The sequence below is a fragment of the Dama dama genome, chromosome 24 (assembly GCF_033118175.1).
Source record: "Dama dama isolate Ldn47 chromosome 24, ASM3311817v1, whole genome shotgun sequence".
NCBI classification, from domain to species: Eukaryota; Metazoa; Chordata; class Mammalia; order Artiodactyla; family Cervidae; genus Dama; species Dama dama.
This window is the reverse complement of record NC_083704.1, coordinates 52,058,243-52,079,274: the sequence shown is the minus strand read 5'-3', so window position 1 is coordinate 52,079,274 and position 21,032 is coordinate 52,058,243. Positions and strand designations below refer to the sequence as shown.

The 21,032-nt window shown below is 43.3% G+C and overlaps 1 protein-coding gene across 2 annotated transcripts in view; it reads right to left on the bottom strand.

Moving 5' to 3' along the window:
* The window catches only part of RFT1 (RFT1 homolog), a 41,942-nt gene extending 22,289 nt beyond the window's left edge, over window positions 1-19,653 (bottom strand). For both annotated transcript variants that reach the window (XM_061128366.1, XM_061128365.1), the window contains exons 1-7: window positions 19,538-19,653; window positions 16,058-16,143; window positions 14,227-14,343; window positions 12,855-13,044; window positions 11,744-11,845; window positions 7,611-7,748; window positions 1,921-1,999 (exon numbers count right to left, since the gene is read on the bottom strand). In XM_061128366.1, coding sequence (XP_060984349.1) covers window positions 1,921-1,999; window positions 7,611-7,748; window positions 11,744-11,845; window positions 12,855-13,044; window positions 14,227-14,343; window positions 16,058-16,143; window positions 19,538-19,600 — 775 coding nt within the window. In that variant the 5' untranslated portion in view covers window positions 19,601-19,653. The remainder of the gene's footprint in view (window positions 1-1,920; window positions 2,000-7,610; window positions 7,749-11,743; window positions 11,846-12,854; window positions 13,045-14,226; window positions 14,344-16,057; window positions 16,144-19,537) is intronic.
* Window positions 19,654-21,032: the final 1,379 nt, after the last annotated feature.

The following is a 21,032-nucleotide window of genomic DNA, read 5'->3' as shown; positions in this document are numbered from 1 at the left end:
TTCTGACCTTTACTTCCTCCAGAAGTCCTGTGAACAGTTTCACTTTTGTGATGGAAATGTTACAGCCTCAGGCTAGAAACAGGTGTTCTCAAAGCTCGGGAGCCCTCAGGCACCTCCTGGTTCTATCTTTTAACTCACAAATGAGGGAAGTGAGGCTTAGGGCTTCCCTTTGGAAGTATAATGAAGAAAAGTAAAGAAGGTGGACAAAGAAAAACAAGACAGTAACAGTGATGTTTGTATTAGAATGCTAGAGTTTTAGGAAACTTTTTCCTATTTTCCAAAATTCTTGTAATGGTATTATATTATTTTTATAACTAAAAGATAGTTTTTGAAGACATTTAAAAACATGTTCAGTAATAGATACATAAATGCACAGACACATGAAATTTATAGAGAAAAACTACTACCTTCAGTAGCTTATAGCTGCCTCCAATCTCATTCTTTGAAATTAAGCTGGGTATAAATACATATATATATAAAATAAGATGTACTTTCAGCTCCTGGCTTGTCCTCTGCATTAGAGCTCTGTCACTGTTAAACTGGGAAGTTCTGAGAAGTTGGAAGGTTGACCAAACTACCCCACTGGTGAATCTTACTGTTAAAGAAAATATATTTGATTTAACCCCAAATATTATCATGGCAACATGAAAAGAAATACTAGAAGCATTTCATGGTATTTTTTAATACTAATTCTTTGAAACCCAATATGTATTGAGTGTACTTACAGCTCATCTCAATTCCAAATGAGAAAAACTGGGTTCTTAAAAAGGTCAGAAGGGGCTTTCCTGGTGGCTCAGTGGTAAAGAATCTCTCTGCCAATGCGAGAGACATGGGTTCGATCCCTGATCTGGGAAGATCCCACATGCTGTGGGGCAACTAAGTCCGTGTGCCACAACTACCGAGCCTGTGCTCTAGGGCCTGTGCTCCGCAACAAGAGAAGCCACCACAAGGAGAAGTCCATGCACTGCAACTAGAGAAAAGTCTGAGCAGCAGCGAAGACCCAGCATGGCCAAAAGTAAATAAATTTTAAAAAGCTATTTTTTAAAAAAAAGCTCAGAAAAAGTGCATAAAATGTTTGGAAAATAAGATAATAGATAGAAGTGAAGTTGCTCAGCCATGTCTGACTCTTTGGGACCCCATGGACTGTAGCCCACCAGGCTCCTCCATCCATGGAATTTTCTAGGCAAGAGAGATTATAGATAGATTTATGTATTTTCTAAACTTTCTGTAATTGATAGCATATTTCTCTAATATATTTATTATTACATATATTATATGTATTATATATATTAAATATATTATATGTAATAATAATGTATTGTATAAATATAATATATATAATATTTAATAATAATATATATTATATATGTAATATATAATAATATATGTAATAATATTACATATATTATTAAGTGGGATTCGGGAAATGAGACTCAGATTCAAAGTAAGTTGCTCCTAATTCTTGTAGGACCCTGCAGAAGTAATGTAACTTCACTGACCCTCAGTTTCCTCATCCATAATAAAAAGAACAATATCTTTCTTACAAGGCTGTGGGGAGATTTAAATTAGACAACTGAAGTATCACACTTAATAAATGCTAGTTTTCCTCTCCTTATTTAAAACCCTCCCAGTTCTGAGGGTCGTCTGACCCAGGGGCTCTAGGAAGCAGGTGGTCTGCATCTAGGCAACCAGCAGTTCTATAGAATCCCCTTGCTGATACTTTGTGTGTTTTTGGTTTTGGTTTTGTGTGTTTTTGTTTTTTGGCCATGCCACATGGCATGTGGGATCTTAGTTTCCTGACCAAGGATCAAACATGTGCTCCCTGCATGGAAGCCTGAAGTCTTAACCACTGGACAGCCAGGAAGCTCCCCGTCTCTGATACTTCAGTTTCCTGACTGCTCAGAGCAACCTTTTACTTACCTTCTGTCAAAATCTGTTTCAGGAAAGACTGTTTGAAAAAACTCCAAGTCAATTTAGCCTCTTCCCAATTTACAAAAGCCTAGAAAAAAGGCAAAACAAAAAACCTCTAGGTATTGCAAGTCTAAGAATACAATAAATGTTACATGGGAGGCAAACTCAGTTTGGTCTCTAAATCCCAACTTGGATAGTCCCCACTAATTTTTCATTTACTGCTAAGCACATAGAAACATCCAACAAATACTGACAAAGAATTTATATTTCTAAATGTGAAGACAAAGGTGACTGGGACAGGTTCCAGGCCTGCCTTTGGGCCAGCTTCCATAGCTAAAGTCGACATTTTGGAGAGATGCAGTGGGCTTGCCCTTATGAATCACCCTTTTCCTTCTAAAGAGCCCCCTGAAATCCTACCTTTGGAAAGTCATCAGTTTAAGTTAATGAAAATGCTTCTTAGAAAGCAAGGGTCATTTCCAGTCCTCAAATCTTCTCATCCCTTAGTTTCAGAACCTTTCTTTCCTATTTGGAAGGTAGTTTGAATCCTTCCAAACCACACTGACTTCAGCGCATCACTGGACCGGGAGCCAATGCCATGGCAGCTATAGTCCAGGGGTAAATATTCCTCATGAGAAGGAAATCAGTCCTGAATATTCATTGGAAGGACTGATGCTGAAGCTGAAACTCCAATACTTTGGCCACCTGATGCAAAGAACTGACTCACTGGAAAAGACCCTGATGCTGGGAAAGATTAAAGGCAAGAGGAGAAGGGGATGACAGAGGATGAGATGGTTGGACGGCATCACCGACTCGATGGGCCTGAGTTTGAGCAAGCTCCAGGAGCTGGTGATGGACAGGGAAACCTGGCGTGCTGCAGTCCATGGGGCCGCAAAGAGGTGGACACGACTGAGTGACTGAATTGAACTGAGAAGGAAACTGAACCTTTACTTTTCCCAGAACAGAGCGCCAGACCTCCCTAGACCACTAGGGGACACTGTGGACCACATCATCCTCTGATGACGAATACTGATCCTGCCCATCATTGGCTTCACAGGAGCCAGGGCATAGCACCTTCTCTCTCTCACACTCCGCCCTCTCTGTGCCAGATGGCCCTCTGGAGGGGCGAGGTGTGTGGTCTACAAAGTAGTAACTGTGCTCTTTTCAAAGGAAATGAACAGTTAACAGTGTGTCCACAAGGCTTCTGTGAAGCCGACTTGCTGGTCAGGTTGTGATTTGGTTTGGGAGGGTGGCTAAGCCCTTAAAAAAGAAGTTCCTTGGAAGCTGAAGTCAAAAAAAAAAATTCTTTAGGAGAGTGCTATCATGACAGTGTATCTGATCTGCAAGCTCATACTTGAACATTCCTTCCTCCTAATGCCTTCAGTTTAAATGGACCCATGGTTTAGAAGGAATAGCCATACTGCTTACTAACTGCAAAATGCTCATTAATGATAGAGAGGCAGAAAGTTTGAGCAGAGATTAGGTTTCTACTCAGAGGCATCTGCTAAGTGGTAGAAAAAGAAGTGCATTCTTTGGGATTTTACTGTTCTGAATGGATTTGTCACTTTGAAAGGTCAAAAGAGGCCCCTTCCACAAAAGCTAGCTGAGCTGGTCTATCCGGTTGTGAATTTCTCTAGAATTCCCTGACCAACAAGCAATTCCACTGCCTCCCTGTACTGATGGAGAAACTGAGGTACGGATGGTGAAAGGTGATGGGCAGTACCTCTAGAGAAGGTCTGGAATCACAACTCTGGGGCTCATTGTATTTTACCCTAAGTTACTCTTCCACTTCCCAAACCCCTTGACTTACAATGCTCCAACCAGCTGCATCTTTACCATACTGTCAAGAATCACTGGGGCCATGGTCCTGTCCCCTGCACTCCACCACTTCCACACCCCACACGGCACTCCTCTCTCTCCCTCTTGCTGCAGGCCTGCTGACTGCCCTGGCTTTGTCCACACTCCCATTTCCACCCACCCTCCACTGTCCTCATCACTTGAAAAATGACAGATGATTGCCACTGCCTTCTCCTGATCTTAAACCTTTTCTCTCCTTGTGGCAGGGTTCAGGTTTTGGAGTTGAGCTCAGAGACTAGAACTCAAATTACAGCTCGTGACACTTTTTTTTTACTTCACCAAGTGGCTTGCAGGACCTTAGTTCCCCAACCAGGGATCGATCTCATGCCCCCTACAGTGGAAGCTGAGTCCTACCTACCAGACTGCCAGGGAATTCCCTACAGCTCCTGATTTACGGAGTATGAAGGCCATGGGCAAGATATTTAACTTTGCTAAGCCTCAGTTTTCTCACCTACAAAATGGGATAGGAAGTCCTATCTCAGGACTTCAGTGCAAATTCCGAGTGCACTACCCTACCCAGGGCACCTTGTACAGTGCTTAACACAGATACTGCTCAGTACGTGGTAACTATGTTAAACTTCTCAGCTTTACCTGAATACTAGCTGATCTTGTATATTAAATCACTCAGAAGTGTCAAAGAGTACAAAAGATGTAAATGGCAGCCATTATTTGAGGTGTCATTATTTTAAGGCTAAATAAGTATCTTTAAAGAAGATGGAATTCTATAAGAAGAGGAAAGAAATCTCCTAATTTGGTCAAGTTGACAGTAAATGTAATTTGTTTGACCAGTTTTGTACAAAGGAGCCCCCAGGACAGAAAGCTGCTCCAGAGAGTCAAGTTAGGCTCGTGTAGGCACCCACTGCATTCAGATTCAGCTCACTTCTTTTCTTTAAAAAAAAAAAAAAACAAAAAACAAAAATAATGAATTGCTCTACCTGGAGCCTCCCAATCTTCAAGTAAAACAAATAATTACTTTGGGCAATAAACTAATTCCTTTTGGACGAATTCAGAGCATAGAGATTAAACACACAGACTAAGGTTTTTTCAGACAGAAGTTAGAAAGAAGTGGGCCCAAAGCCAGCTGTGTGATTTAGGGTGAATCACCTAACTCCTCTGAACCTCAGTTTTCTCATCTGTGAAATGGGAGACAATAGTATTTACCTCATAGGGTTACTGTAAGTTTTAAGGACAGAAGTCCAAGTGCTTAGCCTAGGACCAGGCACAGAGTAAGTATGCAGTCAATGGCAGTTATTACAAACAGTTCTTTGTCAAAGTTCAAATACTTCCACAGAACTCTGTAAGTCTTTAACAGGGGCCTCAGGGGTCGTGTAGACCAATAATCTCACCTTAAAAGTGAGGACCCTTGGGAGTCTCCTGGTGGTCCAGTGGCTAAGACATCATACTCCCAAAGCAGGGGCCCGGGTTCTGTCTCTGGTCAGGGAACTAACTTGCATGCTGTAACTAAGACCTGACACAGTCAAATAAATAATTTTTTTTTAAAAAGAAGTGAGAACTCGGAGATCTGGATAGAGTCCTGCAGGCTTCAGATGTGTACCTGCTGCCTCCCAAATGCACAGGAAGCTCCCTAAGGCTAAGCAGTCACCTTCCTACGTGTCTGTACCCCAGAGAGCACCCACGCAGGGGCCGGGCTCTGTCAGAAGGAGTGCTGCCACAGACTGAAGGTACACGCAACCTTCTCATGCTCAGGCCTCCAACAGTATGAGCACGGGTACTTTCGTGACAGATGGACGGATGAAGCCGCTGAACTCTCAGCAGTCATCAGGGCCTGCCTGCCTGGGATGCTGCAGAGGAGCTACTTCGGCTCTGAGCGCAGCAGTGAGGTGCTGGTGACGGTGCAGGCTGTCATTTATGGATGGGCACTCATGCCAGGCCACAGCGTAAAGCACCTTACGTGCCCCGTCTCATCTGGCTCTCACAACCTCCTTAGGAGGGAGGCACTCTTACTTAGTGAAGGACAGGGGAGCCTGGTGTTCTGCCGTCCATGCGGTCTCAGAGGTGGACACACCTTAGTGACTGAACAACTCTTATTACACCCGTTTGATAGATAAGGAAACTGAAGGTCAGAGTTCTGAGCCCATTACAGGGTTAAGTACACACTTGTCCGACTCTTCCTCTTTTCTCTCTGGCTGTATTAACAGTCCAAAAGCTGCACTTGAAAATACTGCTGGGCGCAGGCACTGGCCCAATACGACAAGCTGGCCAGGCTTGGTACAGGTGGGCCCTGGGGAATACTCGAGGAGAGGAACTTTTCTGTACTCTCAGATGCGCTCTGTGGGCAAGGAGCTCCAGGTAAGAGAAGTGATCTGGAGTCCTGATCCACTAAGCCTGCAGATAAGGCACCCTGGCATCCAAAGACTGTGATGCTGATTTAGGTGGAAGGTAAGATCCAGTTGATCAGAATGGAGAGCTCTCTTCTAACAAGAACATACATGGCTTTGTTACATCGTATCTGGTTTTTCTTGAAAAGTTGTACAACAAGATTCCTAACATTCTGAGACTTGAATTCCAAATATTTTGTTACATTTTTCAAGTAATCAGGGAAGAGCTTTAAGAAGAAGCAGAGCTGAAGCCTTACCTCAACTCAGTGAACCACCTCCAGCAAACAAGCAAGTACAAGAAAAAGAGAAAGTGGATCAGCCCAGATGGAGCAGGTCACAGAGCCACCGCACAGATGCAGTGTGGTAAAACACCATGGGCATGACTCCTGGGCTAGAGACTCTAGCTCTGACCCCACAAGAGTCAGGAGATAAAAGTTAAATGGATCGAGAGTTGAAGTGTTGAGTAAAAAGAGATTATGCCTCACTCCCACCCATCAGCCTCTGGAAGCCTCAACTGTCTACCTGGGGAAGCGGATCACCTGAGAGAGTGGCCTGACACTAGACAAAGGAACCCTGCAGGGGCCTTCGGCTATGTCAGCACCTCCAGACTGTCTGTGCTGGAGGTCAGGCCCTGGAAAAACCAAGACACAGCAGCAGAACAGAGAGAGTGAGCATGGGGTGAGAGCCTGCACTCTGCTGGGAGTCATGCCTACCCGGCTCCTGTCCTCACTCTGACCCCCACCCCAGGCAGGTATTTAGTTGCTAAGCTTCAGCTTCTCTACCCTAAAAGAGAGATAATAATGTCAGCCCCAAAGAGTTGCTGTAACCATTAAATACAGTATGTAAATTATCTGGCACAGGGAGTGGCAGAGAGTTTCTCAACTGGGGGCAATTTTGCCCCCCAGGGGAGTATCTGGAGATATTTTTGGTTGTTACAACTGAGGGGTGGTAGTTACTGGTATCTAGTGGGTAAAGATCAAGAACGCCGCTATACATCCTACAATGCAAAGGACAGCCCCCCTCCTCCCCAACAAATGTGACCCACCCTGGAGAATGAAATGGCAACTCACTCCAAATCCCAGGGACAGAGGGGCCTGGTGGGCTACAGTCCATGGGGCCACAAAAGAGTCGGACGCGACTTAGCAACTAAACAACATATATATATATATATATATATATATATATATATATATATATATGTGCATATATACATATGTATCTATAACTGAATCACTGCACCGTACACCTGAAACTAACACAACATTATAAATTATCTACATTTCAACACAAATTTTTTTTTAATTAAAAAAAAAAATCATGCAACACAAATCGTCATTAGTGCCAAGATTTAGAAACCGTGGCTGAGCACATAACAGGCACTTCATAAACGTGAGTTATCAAATTATCTTTGTTATTATAACTATAAACAATAAATTGTCATTTCTTTCCCTCGAGGATAACCAGCATCTGTGATTAAAATGATAAGAGACAAAATACATTACTTACTCTACTTCTTGTCATACTGGGTAACAGATCTGTCATGCTGGAGACAGGAAGAGCTTGTTGCTTGGCTGATTCTGGGGAGCCCAATACCTTTGCAAAGTAAATAACATAGCAGAGCACCAGAACTGTAGTATAGGAAAGCTGAAAAAAAGAAAATAGTGGGTTTTAATTGCACTGTTTTAATGTAAGCATAATTAAGAAGGGGTTTTCCCAGTGGCTCACTGGTAAAGAATCCACCTGCCAATGCAGAAAGATGAGGGTTCAATCCCTGGGTCCTGAAAATCTCCTGGAGAAGGAAATGGCAACCTACTCCAGGATTCTTGCCTGGGAAATCCCATGGACAAAGGAATCTGGCGGGCTACAAACTTAGCAACTAAACCACCCACCACTATCACCATAACTAAGATGTGCCTATAGATACGACCATAAAGGCCAGTCAAGAAATAGAACTGTCTTAATTAACTGTACTTTGTATTGAGCAATGACTCACCTTCTGGAAAACAGTACTAGTCACTAACACTCAGGTCCACTGCAGCATCGCTGGGGAAGGCATCACAACACTCCACCTGACTGGGAGAATAGTTCTTCCAGGCAGGCAGAACATAACCTCCATGACAGACATCCACTAGGGCAACCACACAGCAATGTCAGATACGTTCTCAGAAGATTTGTATCTGGCCAAAGGGACGGCTTTCCCACCTAGACAGCACACCATGAGGACCCACATGTCCTGGCTGTGCTAATATCCAGGGATGTGCCATCATCCAGGGCTGGGGATTTCCCACGAACCCTGGAAACCTGTGACGTTATGATTAAAAAGCAAAACTGAGCTGTTGTCTCTCCTCTCTGCCCAGCGCATGGGCAGGGCAAGAGCTACCACAGGACTGGGAGGGAAGAGGTGATAAAAGGCCCCACAACCCCTCCCTCTTCCCATCTGAGACAGAAAGATGGCTTCTGGTGAGGAGCAACAGTCTGGAGTTTTGTCTGCAGGTTGGGGAGGACTATCCCAAGAGCCCCTTTTTACAAATTCCCTTCTCTCTCAGCCTGAGAACAGCATTGCACAGTAGCTCAAGGACTGGGATCTCCAGGTACCACTTTCAATCTGGAAATACCAAGGCTTATCATGTAAAAAAGGCACACATCAAGGACTAAGAGGAGTCTGGATTTAGCAGGTGTAGGCCCTCTGCTTTCCAAACCCATCCACGCCTGAGGACAGACCTGCCACCCACCCTCCTCCTTTCTTGCCTCAAACCCTTTCAGACACAAGCAGTGCCGTGGGAGCCATACCATCTAGTGCCAATGTCCTCTGTAATAAGCACCTTCTCCAGCCCCCTTTCCTGCCTCTGTCCCCTTCCCGCTGACCAGAGTCTGGGGAGGAGCAACAATCTCTTCACAGAGTATCTTAACTACAGGGTCCCTGCTCCTCTTTTTCACTGAGGAAAAATTCACATAATGTTGACCATTTTAATCACTTTACAGCATATAATGCAGTGGTTTTTAGTACATTCACAATGTTGTGTAACCACCACCACTATCTAATTCCAGAACATTTTTCATCACTCTAAAAGGAAACTCTTGGCCCATTAAGCAGTCACTCTCCATTCCTCCATCCCCTGATAACCACTAATCTGCTTTCCATCTCTATGGACTCACTTACTCTGGACATTATACATTAATGGAATCATATAATGGGTGGCCTTTACTTCCTGGTTTCTTTCACTTAGTATAATGTTTTCAAGGTTCATTTACATCATAGCACATATCAGTACTTCATTTTTATAGCTGAATAATACTCTATTATATAGATATACCATATTTTGTTTATCCATTCATCAACTGATGAACATTTGGCTTGCTTCTACCTTTTGACTATTGTGAATAGTATTATTACAAACACCTGTATACAAATTTTTGTTTGATCACTTGTCTTCAATTCTTTTGGGTGTATATCTAGGAGTAGAATTGCCGGATTATGTGGCAGTTCTATATTTAACATTTTGGGGAACTGCTAAATTGTTTTCTAAAGCTGCTGCACCATCTTACATTTCTACCAGCAATGTATGAGTGTTCCAATTTCTCTATATCTTCAACAACACTTGCTATTTACTATCTTTTTGATAACTGCCATCCTAGTGGGTACAAAACAGTATCTCATCGTGGTTTTGATTTACATCTGCCTAATGAGATCAGTTCTGGGTGTTCAATGGAAGGACTGATGCTGAAGCTGAAACTCCAATATTTTGGCCACCTGATGCGAAGAGCTGACTCACTGGAAAAGACCCTGATGCTGGGAAGGACTGGGGGCAGGAGGAGAAGGGGAAAACAGAGGAGGAGATGGCTGGATGGCATCAGTGACTCGATGGACATGAGTTTGAGTCAACTCCGGGAGTGGGTGATGGACAGGGAGGCCTGGCGTGCCGCGATTCATGGGGTCACAAAGAGTTGGACACGACTGAGCTGAACTGAACTGAATGACTAATGATGCTGAGCATCTTTTCGTGTGCTTATTTATATATCTTCTTTGGAGAAATATCTATTCAAGTCCCTGACCCACTTCTGGGGTGGTTTGTCTTTTGTTACTGAATTGTGAGAGTTCTTTATTATTCTAGACTGACTCTTTTTATTTGAGTCATGATGTCAAGAGTTGAGGGACCTGTTTCAGGAGGCAAGCTGGAGAAAGGGGAATCCCAGCACCATAGGTGGGGCTCCCCTGGTGATATGAGATGCTGTTAGCTCTTTAACCTTTCCCACAGAGACTGACAGACAATGTCCCAGAGAAGAACTTTCACAAGTCTTATGATAAGGATGCCAATAAAACTTCAAACTCAGAACTGGCCTAGCTGACCTATGATCTATGATGTATCCTGGGTGGGAGCTACAATAATCAGAAAATCATAATGCAAGTAACTTTCCCAAGAAGAGTCAACCAATAACTGGGCATCTCTATGACCCTCCTACCCTATTAGGGAGAGTACATCGCAAACAATGATGAACACTGAGAATGGCAGTTCTAGACTTAATAAACGGTGGCAAAAATAATCAGAAGTAACATTTCTAAAACATGCAATTGTTGCAAGCTGCTTTTAGGAAGCAATTCTCATTCTTAATCTACAATTTTAAATCTAGCTTTTCTATGTTTCACAGAAATATCTGCAGTTTTTGCCTAGGACACAGGAAAACATTTTCACATAAATCACTACTAAGAACTTTAACTTGCTTTCCAATATATTAAGAAAAATTACAAATTAGTTTCAACTATGAGATGGTCTGATAACTATTTGATCTTAGTTTCATTTTTTAAATTAGCACTTACAGTCTAGCTATGGGGGGCTTCCCAGGTGTCTCAGTGGTAAAGAATCCACCTGCCAAGCAGGAGATATGGGTTTGATCTCTGGATCCTGAAGATCCCCTGGAGAAGCAAATGGCAACCCACTTCAGTATTCTTGCCTGGAAAATTCCATGGACAGAGGAGCCTGGCAGGCTACAGTCCATAGGGTCACAAAGAGTCAGGGACATGACTTAGTGACTGAACAACAAAAACAACTCAACAACAAAAACAACAACAACAAAAATAAGTTATACTTTTAATAGAACTAGAAAGATGAATTAGAACTAGAGAATGGGATAGAACTGAAGCCAAAACTGCTAAAACTGAAAATATACCTCCTATGACTCGATTCACGCCCTCTGAATTAGGAGAGATTTCAATCTAAGTTTAAAAGAGGCTTGGCAGAGATTCCTGCTATTCTGAAAACAACTGATTGAAATTCAGGGAAAATAACAGGCAATTTGATTCCCACCCCACCCCCTTGCTGCTTTTTTTTCTCCTCCAGAAGACTATCAGACAATCAAAGATCAGTTTGATATAGGCTTGCCCACAGAACATCTAAAGAAGCTTTCATGTATGAGAACAAACTTTCACGTCCCCCTCACAGTGGGGACCTGGTGAGGGCCACATCCGGCCTTGGACAGGCGTGGCAGCCAGAGGAGAAGCAGTGCCAAGACCATCTTTCTAGAACTTATAGCCTTCTCCACATGCATGAATACTGCAAATGCAAACCACGCAGTAGCAGGAACAAGTAAAACACAGATGGAGAAACAGAGATTATACCAAAGTTAAAAGTCGTAACTCTTACCTGAGCCAAAGAGAAAATGTACAGCCCCCAGTGAGGCAACCACAGCACAAGAAGGGCTGTCAGGATGCTCTTGAGGATTACTGACAGGCTCTCAGCAATCACCTGCAAACCCATAGTAAAGGGTATACTTTAGAGACATTATTAAAACTAAAGAGGCAAAGGAACCCCAGACAATCTGGGATAATGGTTACCCTGGTGGTAGGTGTGGGTGAGTAATATGGTTGGACACAGTATTTATAATGTTCTACTTTGGGACTTCCCTGGCAGTTCAATGATTAAGACTTCACCTTCCAATGCAGCGGGTTTGATCCCTAGTAGGGGAGCTAAGATCCCACATGCCTTTTGGCCAAAAAACCAAACATAAAAGAGAAGCAAAACTTTAACAAATTCAATAAAGACTTTAAAAATGGTCCACATTAAAAATTTTTGTAATAAAAAAAAATACTGCTCTATTTCTTGGGTTGGGTAGTAGGTTCATGGATCTTTAAGATTTATATATATGCTATATACTATATTGTTTCGTATGTATCGCTTCCTTGGTGGTGGTTCAGACAGTAAAGAATCTGCCTGCAGTGCAGGAGACCTGGGTTCAATCACTGGCTTGGGAAGACACCCTGTAGAAGGGAATGGCTACCCAAAACTAAAAATGGTCCACATTAAAAAATTTTCTAATTAAAAAGAAAAATACTGCTCTATTTCTTGGGTTGGGTAGTAGGTTCATGGATCTTTAAGATTTATATGTTATATACTAAATTGTTTTGTATGTATCAAGTAATACACTTTAAAAGATGAAAAAGTTAATATTATTATACAACTAAATAGAATCACTAGGAAAACCCAAAAAACCTCTATGGTCCTCTTAAATTCTTATTTAAACTAGTAACTTCCCTATTAGCAAACCTGTTCTTCATTAATAGTGCAGGAGAGGTAAATTTCAACCAAGCCCATCTGACAAATCTCAAGTGAATGAACTGAACTGATCATGTTACCTTTTTTCAAATACATTTTACATGCAAATTTGAAGAGCATTCTCTTTTATAAAAGCATTTTTAAAAAACCACTCTTTCATTTATTCTTCTCATTTCTCATTCACAGCAGAAGGGACACCGACCTTGAGCCTGACAAACATATGTGCTTGTGCCAAGACCCAGAAGGGCTCTCCCAGAAGTTCCACCACTGCTGAGAAGCCAAAAACCACCACTCCAGTTCCATAGTGGGGGACAACGTGAGGATCAGGCACTTCGAGCAACTGTAGCCAGACCCAGCCCAGGAATAAGGACCAAAACACACCCAAAGGAACTCTAGAAAAGGGAAAAAAATGTCTTTTAATATGCTAAATATAACAATAAAAATAAATATATGTTAAAATAGTAACACTGAACAGAAAAGAAATATGGTCATGATAAAAACAGCTACCACTTACTCAGGCACTTACTACATGCCAGGCACTATGATTCACCCCGTTTATCTCACTGAGTCCTCACCATAATACTCTGTCATTACCCCCATTTACAAGATGAAGAAACTAAGGCTGACAGGCATAGGGGATATTTGGCCAAGGTCTTAAACAGCTAGTCAAGGGCAGAAGCAGGACTCAATCCTGATCTAACTCCAAAGCCTGCTCCTATCCACTGTTTTACACTGACTTACAAGTAAAACTGCCGGAAGTGCCTGCTGTTTGCAGTGAGAACGACTAAAGGATGGTATAGAGCTGGTCTTATACTTCAAATAACTGGAAGTCCAGTGCACAGTATCCCTTCAGGTGTGACCAGAAGGCTCTTCAGCATGACTGGGTGGCTAACAGTCATTCCTCTAATAAAATAAACACGTACCAGCCCTTACAACAGTCATCTCCATGAGGTAATAAAGAGTTATGCAAGGGAAGGACTGCAAAACCATTTGAACCATCAGCCCTCCCGGCAGGAACTGAACTGCAGAAAAGTCATTACAATTTTTAGCTGATATACTTGACCCTCAAGAATATTTTATTTTTTATTTTATTTTTTTACTTGGCCCTCAAGAATATTTTAAAAGGCTCAGAAGTGAAATCAACATGACAAAATGAGGAAAGATACAAAGAAACACTTCAAAAGGCTTTCAAAAAATAATAAGCGGCTGTTAAAAGATCAGAAAACGCTGTAAAAAGAAATGGTTAGGAATAAAAAGGATGGCACAGGCTCAGCGGGAATCAAAACAGCAGAAACGGCCTACAGAGGCTGAAGGGGGTAGAAATGGGGCTAGAAACGTGGCACAGAAACCCCCACCCAAAGCCTCCTCCTGGCTCCTGGCTGTCCTGAGAGAAAACAGCCAGGGAAGCTCCTTCACACAGACGTCCTCCCCTTCCTGCCCCATGCCAATGGCCCAGAAGCCCATTGCAAAACCCAAGCTGGAGACTATTCAGCTTTAGGCAAGAAATGCTGTTTAAACTTCTCACTTACTACACTTGCCTCCAGGAAACTGTCTGCGGCCAAAGAACAACTCACGTGAGCCACAGTAGGCTGAGAGTCTGACTCCAGTCTCTCTTGGCTGCCCCACTCAGACATGCTCGACGGAAGGCCTCTCTGGCCAGGAAGAGGGTGGTCGAGTAAAGCAGTGTTAGCCTATAAAGGAAAAGCAGAGAGTAATATGATGTGCAGTTTTTTCATAGAGACAACTTCAGGGATTTTCCAGCAACCGGGAGGAGGAAAAGTCTCAGTTATCTTGGTGGTGATATGGAGGGGCAACGGTTTCTTACAGAAGCCTCTTCCCCAACTAATCGGACCCATACAGTAACAGAGTTAGGAACTCAACAAGGGCCATATGAGTGTGTGCCCATGGAGAGTTATGCCTAGGAGAGAAACTGCCACAGTGGCCCCCAAAGGCTACAATCTTTGTGTCTATGCAGAGGTGTGGCTCTGACCATAAGGAGGAAAAAAGGACAAAATATGACCCCTAATGGTAGCCAGAGGGCCTCTTGGCTACCCTGACACTGGTGACCTAATGGCCCCTGTGAAAGAAGCGAGGCTCTCCTCGGTGGAGAATCTCAATGCAAGCAATGAGGCTGGCAGCCATGACTGGGGCTGCTGTAACCCAGATGAGCAAGGCCTGTCTGCATCCCTCCTGGAGGGCAGCACCTAGGTGGACCCTCCTGCACCTCAGCAGAGAGTAACGATGGTTCCCCTTCCTCGGCAGGCAGTGACCTGGATGAAGCCACAGTGGGGACGGCCCAGGGCAACGGTACCTGAGGTTGCCCAAGGACCATCCTGGAACGCAGTGCATCCACCCAAATGAGAGCGAACCATACCTTAAGCAGCTGGGCAGGCCAGATAAGGGCTGTCAGAGCAGGGATCTGGCAATCTGGGGAAGGCCAGCTGGACAGAGGCCCAAACTGCTTTAAAGTCTGAGTACCTGAGACCTTGGCCCTCTTCCTTCCTGTTTTTATAACAGCATGTCTCAAAGTATGGCCCCTACTTCAAAATCACCTGAAAAAACTGTCAAAATGCAGTTCCCAGGCACCTCCTCAGTCCCATCTAGTGCAAAGCTCACCAGATGATTCTTCTGCCCACCAAAGTTTGAGAGCCTTCATTAAAGCTCCAAGAACAGCACCAAGAGCATATGTTCAGTAAGTATTATTATAATTGTAAAATGCTGTCTGGAACATACTGTCTTGTTTACCAGAATGTGAAGACACACCTAAGAACCTGAGCTATACTGAGCACGCACATCGCTTCTTATACTTTTGTGTCATTTGTGAAGACAAAATATGTGTGGGTGTCCATGAACAGACAGGAGGAGAGTAGAAGAAACAGTCTAAAAGATAAAGCAGGCTGGCTTTCTAAGAGCCTCCGAGGAACTAATGACAAGGACTCAGTTCTCATCCCACTGCCACTTTCCAATTATAAAATTCACTAAGGAGGGAGGGAAGGTGGCTGCTCTGGCCCTGCAATTACAAAGCACATCTTCACGATCTGCAGAACTCCTGCTTCCTTTGCTGTCAGCAGGACAAGAACACAGGATTATACCTGAGTTGGAGTTAGCAGTGAATTACTCCCACTCCTCTGCTGAGTTCTAAGAGCAGGCACAGCAGAAGAGCTGGCAGAGAAATGTGCATTTGGAGGCAGCTAATGGAAAACACACCACGGGTCCATTAAAAGCAACATCGCCTGCTCATCCCCCAAACCCAGCACGCTCCTCTTCTGCCCACTGCTGAAACACTCTGCTTCCGGTAAAGGTCCAGGCTCCTAGAATCTGAGGGTGACACACAGGTACAGAGTTTGAAGAAAACCGAACTAGGGATATGAGCTGTGGACAATGCCAGGGTATACTCCTTCTTACCTGACATTCACTATGCCAACGATTTCCTTAGATAGGAAGCGAAGAATAAATGCATTCAAGACAAAGGTGATCAATCGAAACAACACCTGCCAAAAAAAGAAGACAAATACATAAGAATAAACTATATTGGGAAGGTTTACTTTGCTGAAATGAACACAAGATGGCTGCTCTTCTTAATGTAATGACATACAGAAGCTTTGTCAGAGAGATTCTTTCTAAAATGTTCAAGCTGTCTGTACTGCTTGTGAAATCTCATTTCTTGGGGTCTCTTGGCACTCGTGTGCAATGGTCAAAGAACCCAAGGTGCTTGGAAGTCTCCCTAGTTTACTGACAAGAAGAGGGAAGCCGTGACAGATTCATTGAATTTCTTCAGGTTCAAAGTCAGGCACTCCAGTGGGCAAAAAGGGAATTCTAGCTAGTGCTTCACAATGGCATTCCCTTTCTAACCTATTTAGAAAGAGCATGCACTTAGCAAGTGAAAGCCTGCATGATAAAGCAGACTTACCAGGAATTATGGAGTCTAATTTCTCCTTCTTTTCTGCCTAGTAATACCTAAGCATCTGATACTGATGTTGAATCTCTTTGAACTTTAGTTTTGTCAATTAGGAAGCAGAAAAGGCTATATATATTTACTGAATATTTGCCACTTTCCAGAGAGGAGATGAAATATCTTTTAAACAACTGCAATAAGATAATATAAAACAGAGGGAAAAGGAAAACAGTCTAGCTAATGCCATTGGAAAAGGAAATGCCCCAAGATTCTTAGGCCTGTCAATTCAAAAAAACCACCTGAGCTAAGAATTCTTCCCATGAGACAGAGAAAAACAGGTCGCGATTAAATAAGGTTGCCAAATGAGGATAATGGCTGGGGTGCAAGCCTCACTAAGTGCCATCCACCTCTGCAACCTGGCAGCCCCACAAGGGTAACTCAAAGGCACTCTGGAGCAAATGATGCAAATGACAGATCACTTCTGTGTCAAGCACTCTGAGTTACACGTGAACAGTTACTATCTGGAACATTCAACCGAAGTATGCCAATGGACCATAGTGACATTTCCCACAGTATATCTCTGGGAAAAGGTATGACCAAAAGAGAGACTACAGTCTAACATGGTCCCCAAAGTGTCACAAAGCAGTAAGGTCTCCAAAGCCAAGACATCACCATGTTAATCTTTATGGAGTCCAAGATGACCTTTTGAAAATCTCAGGAAAGCTCGGTAGCCTCTCCTGAGAAACATGCAGGTACATACATAAGACACCAAATTCTGTATTCAGTTTTAGAGATTTGAAACGAATTCACGCAGCTCTTAACAGAAAAAGTTTTCTCAGCTCAGCATTTCAACTCACCATTTAGCTAAACTTGTCTTCGAATTTTTGTAAGCCTCAATTTTCATTCATGTCAAATGAGGCTACCTGTCTCACAGAGTTGATAACAAGGACCAAACAACACCAAAAAAGTGAAAGCATTTTTGAAAAATGCATCCAAATAAAAGGAATTAATAATTTCACTATAGCTGGCTCAGAGTGAAGACAGGCAATAAACTCCCAAATTCCTGCAGAACAGAGTGTAATTGCAAAACTACTGTACCTCAAGTGCCTGCACTGTAATTTGAGAAAGCACAGAAGACTGAATTAAAACACTCCAAGAAACCTAAACATTATGGCTATTACACACACACACACACACACACACACATACACACAGACTTCCCGGGTGGTCCAGTGGTTAAGACTCAACACTACCAGTGCAAGGGATATGGATTCCATCCTTGGTTGGAGAACTAAGATCCCACATGCTATAACCAAAAAAATAAACAAACACATAAACACATTTATGTTAACTTCAAAGTTATTGTTACTAATAAACTTAATGTCTCAGGCCATATCCACACCTAATTGGCTTACGTTAAGGTTTGAGCTAATGAAGCTATGAAGTTGTTCACATTCCCCATATTTGCTCCATATTGTGGGCCTTATTAGCAACATAGTCTTCATTTAACTTTGTAAAGGACTTGATAGTTTTTTCTAAAAAGCCCTTTCACATCTTTTAAATAGCTGATCCCTAAAAGCAACCAGGTAAATGCACAGGAAGCAAGTAAGTCTCAGAGCAAAGGGATTTGCCACATGAAAAGCAAATGACCCAGCTTGACCTTATGGCTAAGGCCATCAGACTCCTAGACTAGTGGGTTTTCTGTTATGACTTGTTTTCTTTTTATGAAGCCAGTCTCAGTACTAAGATATCGTCAGACGTTGAACAATCAACACTGTGGATAAAACACTGAATTCAAATAGCTATCAATGTGGTGAAACAGAAAAGAAATACAACTAAGTAACTCAGGATTCACCTAATTAAGGGTTACATGAACAGCTAACTAAGTGTATATTTGTGCAAGGAATTCTTCTACGTGCCTTACGTAGCTCATCTCATTTCATTCCTACAATGATCATTTAAAAAGTTCATATTACCATAATAAAAACAGCTAATATTTAGTAAGTATTTACAATATGCCTAATGACATTATGAGGTTGCACTATCATTCTCATTTGAGATGACAGACTGATGACTGTAGAAGTCAAGAGATTTTCACCAAAGGCAGGCACTTAGCAAGTGACAAGGCCCTAACGTGAGCCCTGGTCTGCCTGATTCTTTCTCTCAACTTCCATGTGAAAAGCTGCCTCTCTAAAATAAGGCGGAGAGTAGATTCAGGGCTTTTGTGAGTAAGGGTTGAAAGGCTCAGGAGCAAGACAGAGAAAAAATGAAACACCTGGCTTCATGGCTAAATGACTTAGAATGACCTGGCTCTAGGGTTAAAAGAATCTTAACGATGACATCTGGATCAACTGGCATGTACCACATCTGACAGATGATAAAAATTAGTGCCAAGAGGAGTAAGTGATTTGTCCATGGTCACGCTGCCAGAAGGAAGATGGAGTCAATATACTACTGTGTTAAGTAACAATTATCCAGATAAGCCCAACCCAGCCTCACAGCAACCTTATGACCTAGGTACTGTTATACTCCCATTTTATGAGGAGGAGTCTTGGGTCATGCAGCAAGCACATGATAGAACCAAGATTCCAAATCAGGCCTGTCTCAACCCAGGTCCCTGTTCTTAGCTATGCCATACTGTCTCTCTGAACTCAGTGGGGGTCAAAGTTTGAAAAAAAGTTTGAGGTAAGGAGTGTGACATGGATAAAATATTAACAAATAAACAAAAAACCCTGGCTTAAAAAAAACAAATTCGAGAGCACCCAAGGCATCCCTCCCTTACTGCCATATGGGAAACAGAATGCTCAAAAGGAAAGTGATTTGTCTGCAATCTCTCAGCTCTGGGCCCAGGTGTCCCCTCTCAGGCGCCACCGCCTCTCGCCAAACCCCTCCTTATTAGCTGTGTCCACGCCGGAATGGGTTCTCAAGGGCCCGAAGGTCTCCCCGTGAATCCCGCTGCAAGACGGGCTGGGGCCGGTCCCCCAGAGTACCTGAAGGAGCAGACCTGAGGAGGCCAACCGGGCCGCCTGGCCCAGTACCTCCCGGCTGCCCATAGCTTCGGCGCACGGGCTCTGTCATCAGGAAACGCCTCCGATACCCGACTTCGTCGCGAGAAGATGGCGTCACCGAGGGACTCGCTCGCTGATTGGCAGTTTTCGTACGGCGGAGGCGGGGCCCTGGAAGATCTGGCCCTTTAAGGGGACGGGAGTACGGCTGCGTCAGTGTAGTGGCGCCGTCTCGCCGCTCAGTTTTGTAGTAATTGGTGGTTTGTGTATCTATCCCTACGCGTCCGAAATAAATTAAATATTGTGACCATACTAAGAGAGGCTGTTAAAATAGCCAAAGCCCCTTCTCTAAAGCTCCCAGCCATCAACCAAGAAACCCTACCTTCCCTGGCTTCATGTGCCAAAAGGAACAAGCTATTCAAGGACCTGCGTAAAAAGAGTCTTGATAATTTGGCCTTCGCTTACAACATCACGGCCATGGTCCCCTGAATCAGACTGGACAAGACTGTCCCAGTTTTACAGCGAAAACACTGAGGACTAGAAGTTAAATACAACATCTTCACATGTGTGATTTTGTGTAATGCTTTCTCAAGTGCTGAAAAATTGGACCCTGTTGTCAGAGAGGAATAAGGTGAGACCTGGAGATGTGAAGTGACTTGTTCATGTATATACAATTTCTACCAGTGTAGAGCAGACCCCAGACTCCTGATCCTAAACTTGCCTCTTTTATCTGCATACTACCAGCTGTGAGAACAGAGAAGTTCTTCAGAAAATGTAAAGTGCCCAACACAGTCATCAGTTGTTCTGTCCATGCTATCATCTGCTATGCAGGCCATAGAAAGTCCTATTTATCTCTTTTAGGCCCTAGATGATTTAACCCCAACTTACCTTTCAACCACCTTTCACACTATCACTGCCCTTTCCCTGAAACTTTCTAGACTCTATCCTTTCAGATCCTTTACAGGCCCTAATTGGCCTTTGCTCTGCTGCTACCTCTGCCCAAAATGCCCTCCTTGCACCACCTACCCTCCCAGACTCCAGTGTTTGTGAGTACAGCAGCACCTCCTGTGGATTGAATGTGTCATCCCCAAATTCATGTGTTGAAGCCCTAACTTCCAATGTGGTTGTAATTGGAGGTGTGGCCTTTGGCAGGCAATTAGGTCATGAGAGTGGAGCCCTCATGCATGGGGTTAGTGACTTTCCAAGAAGAGAAGAGAGAGGAACTCTCTCCCTGCCCTGTGAGGATACAGCAAGAAGGTGGCTGGCTGCAACCCAGGAAGAGGGCTCTCACCAAGAACTGAACCAGCCAGCACTGTATCTTAGACTTCCCAGCCCTCAGAACTGCAAGAAATAAATTCCTATTGTTTAAACCACCCAGTCTATGTTTTTCTATTACAGCAGCCTAAGCAGATTAAGATAGCACCTGTAAAGCACTTTGTAACCTAGGCCTTGACCTAGGCTGCCTGCCCACCCCCTCAGA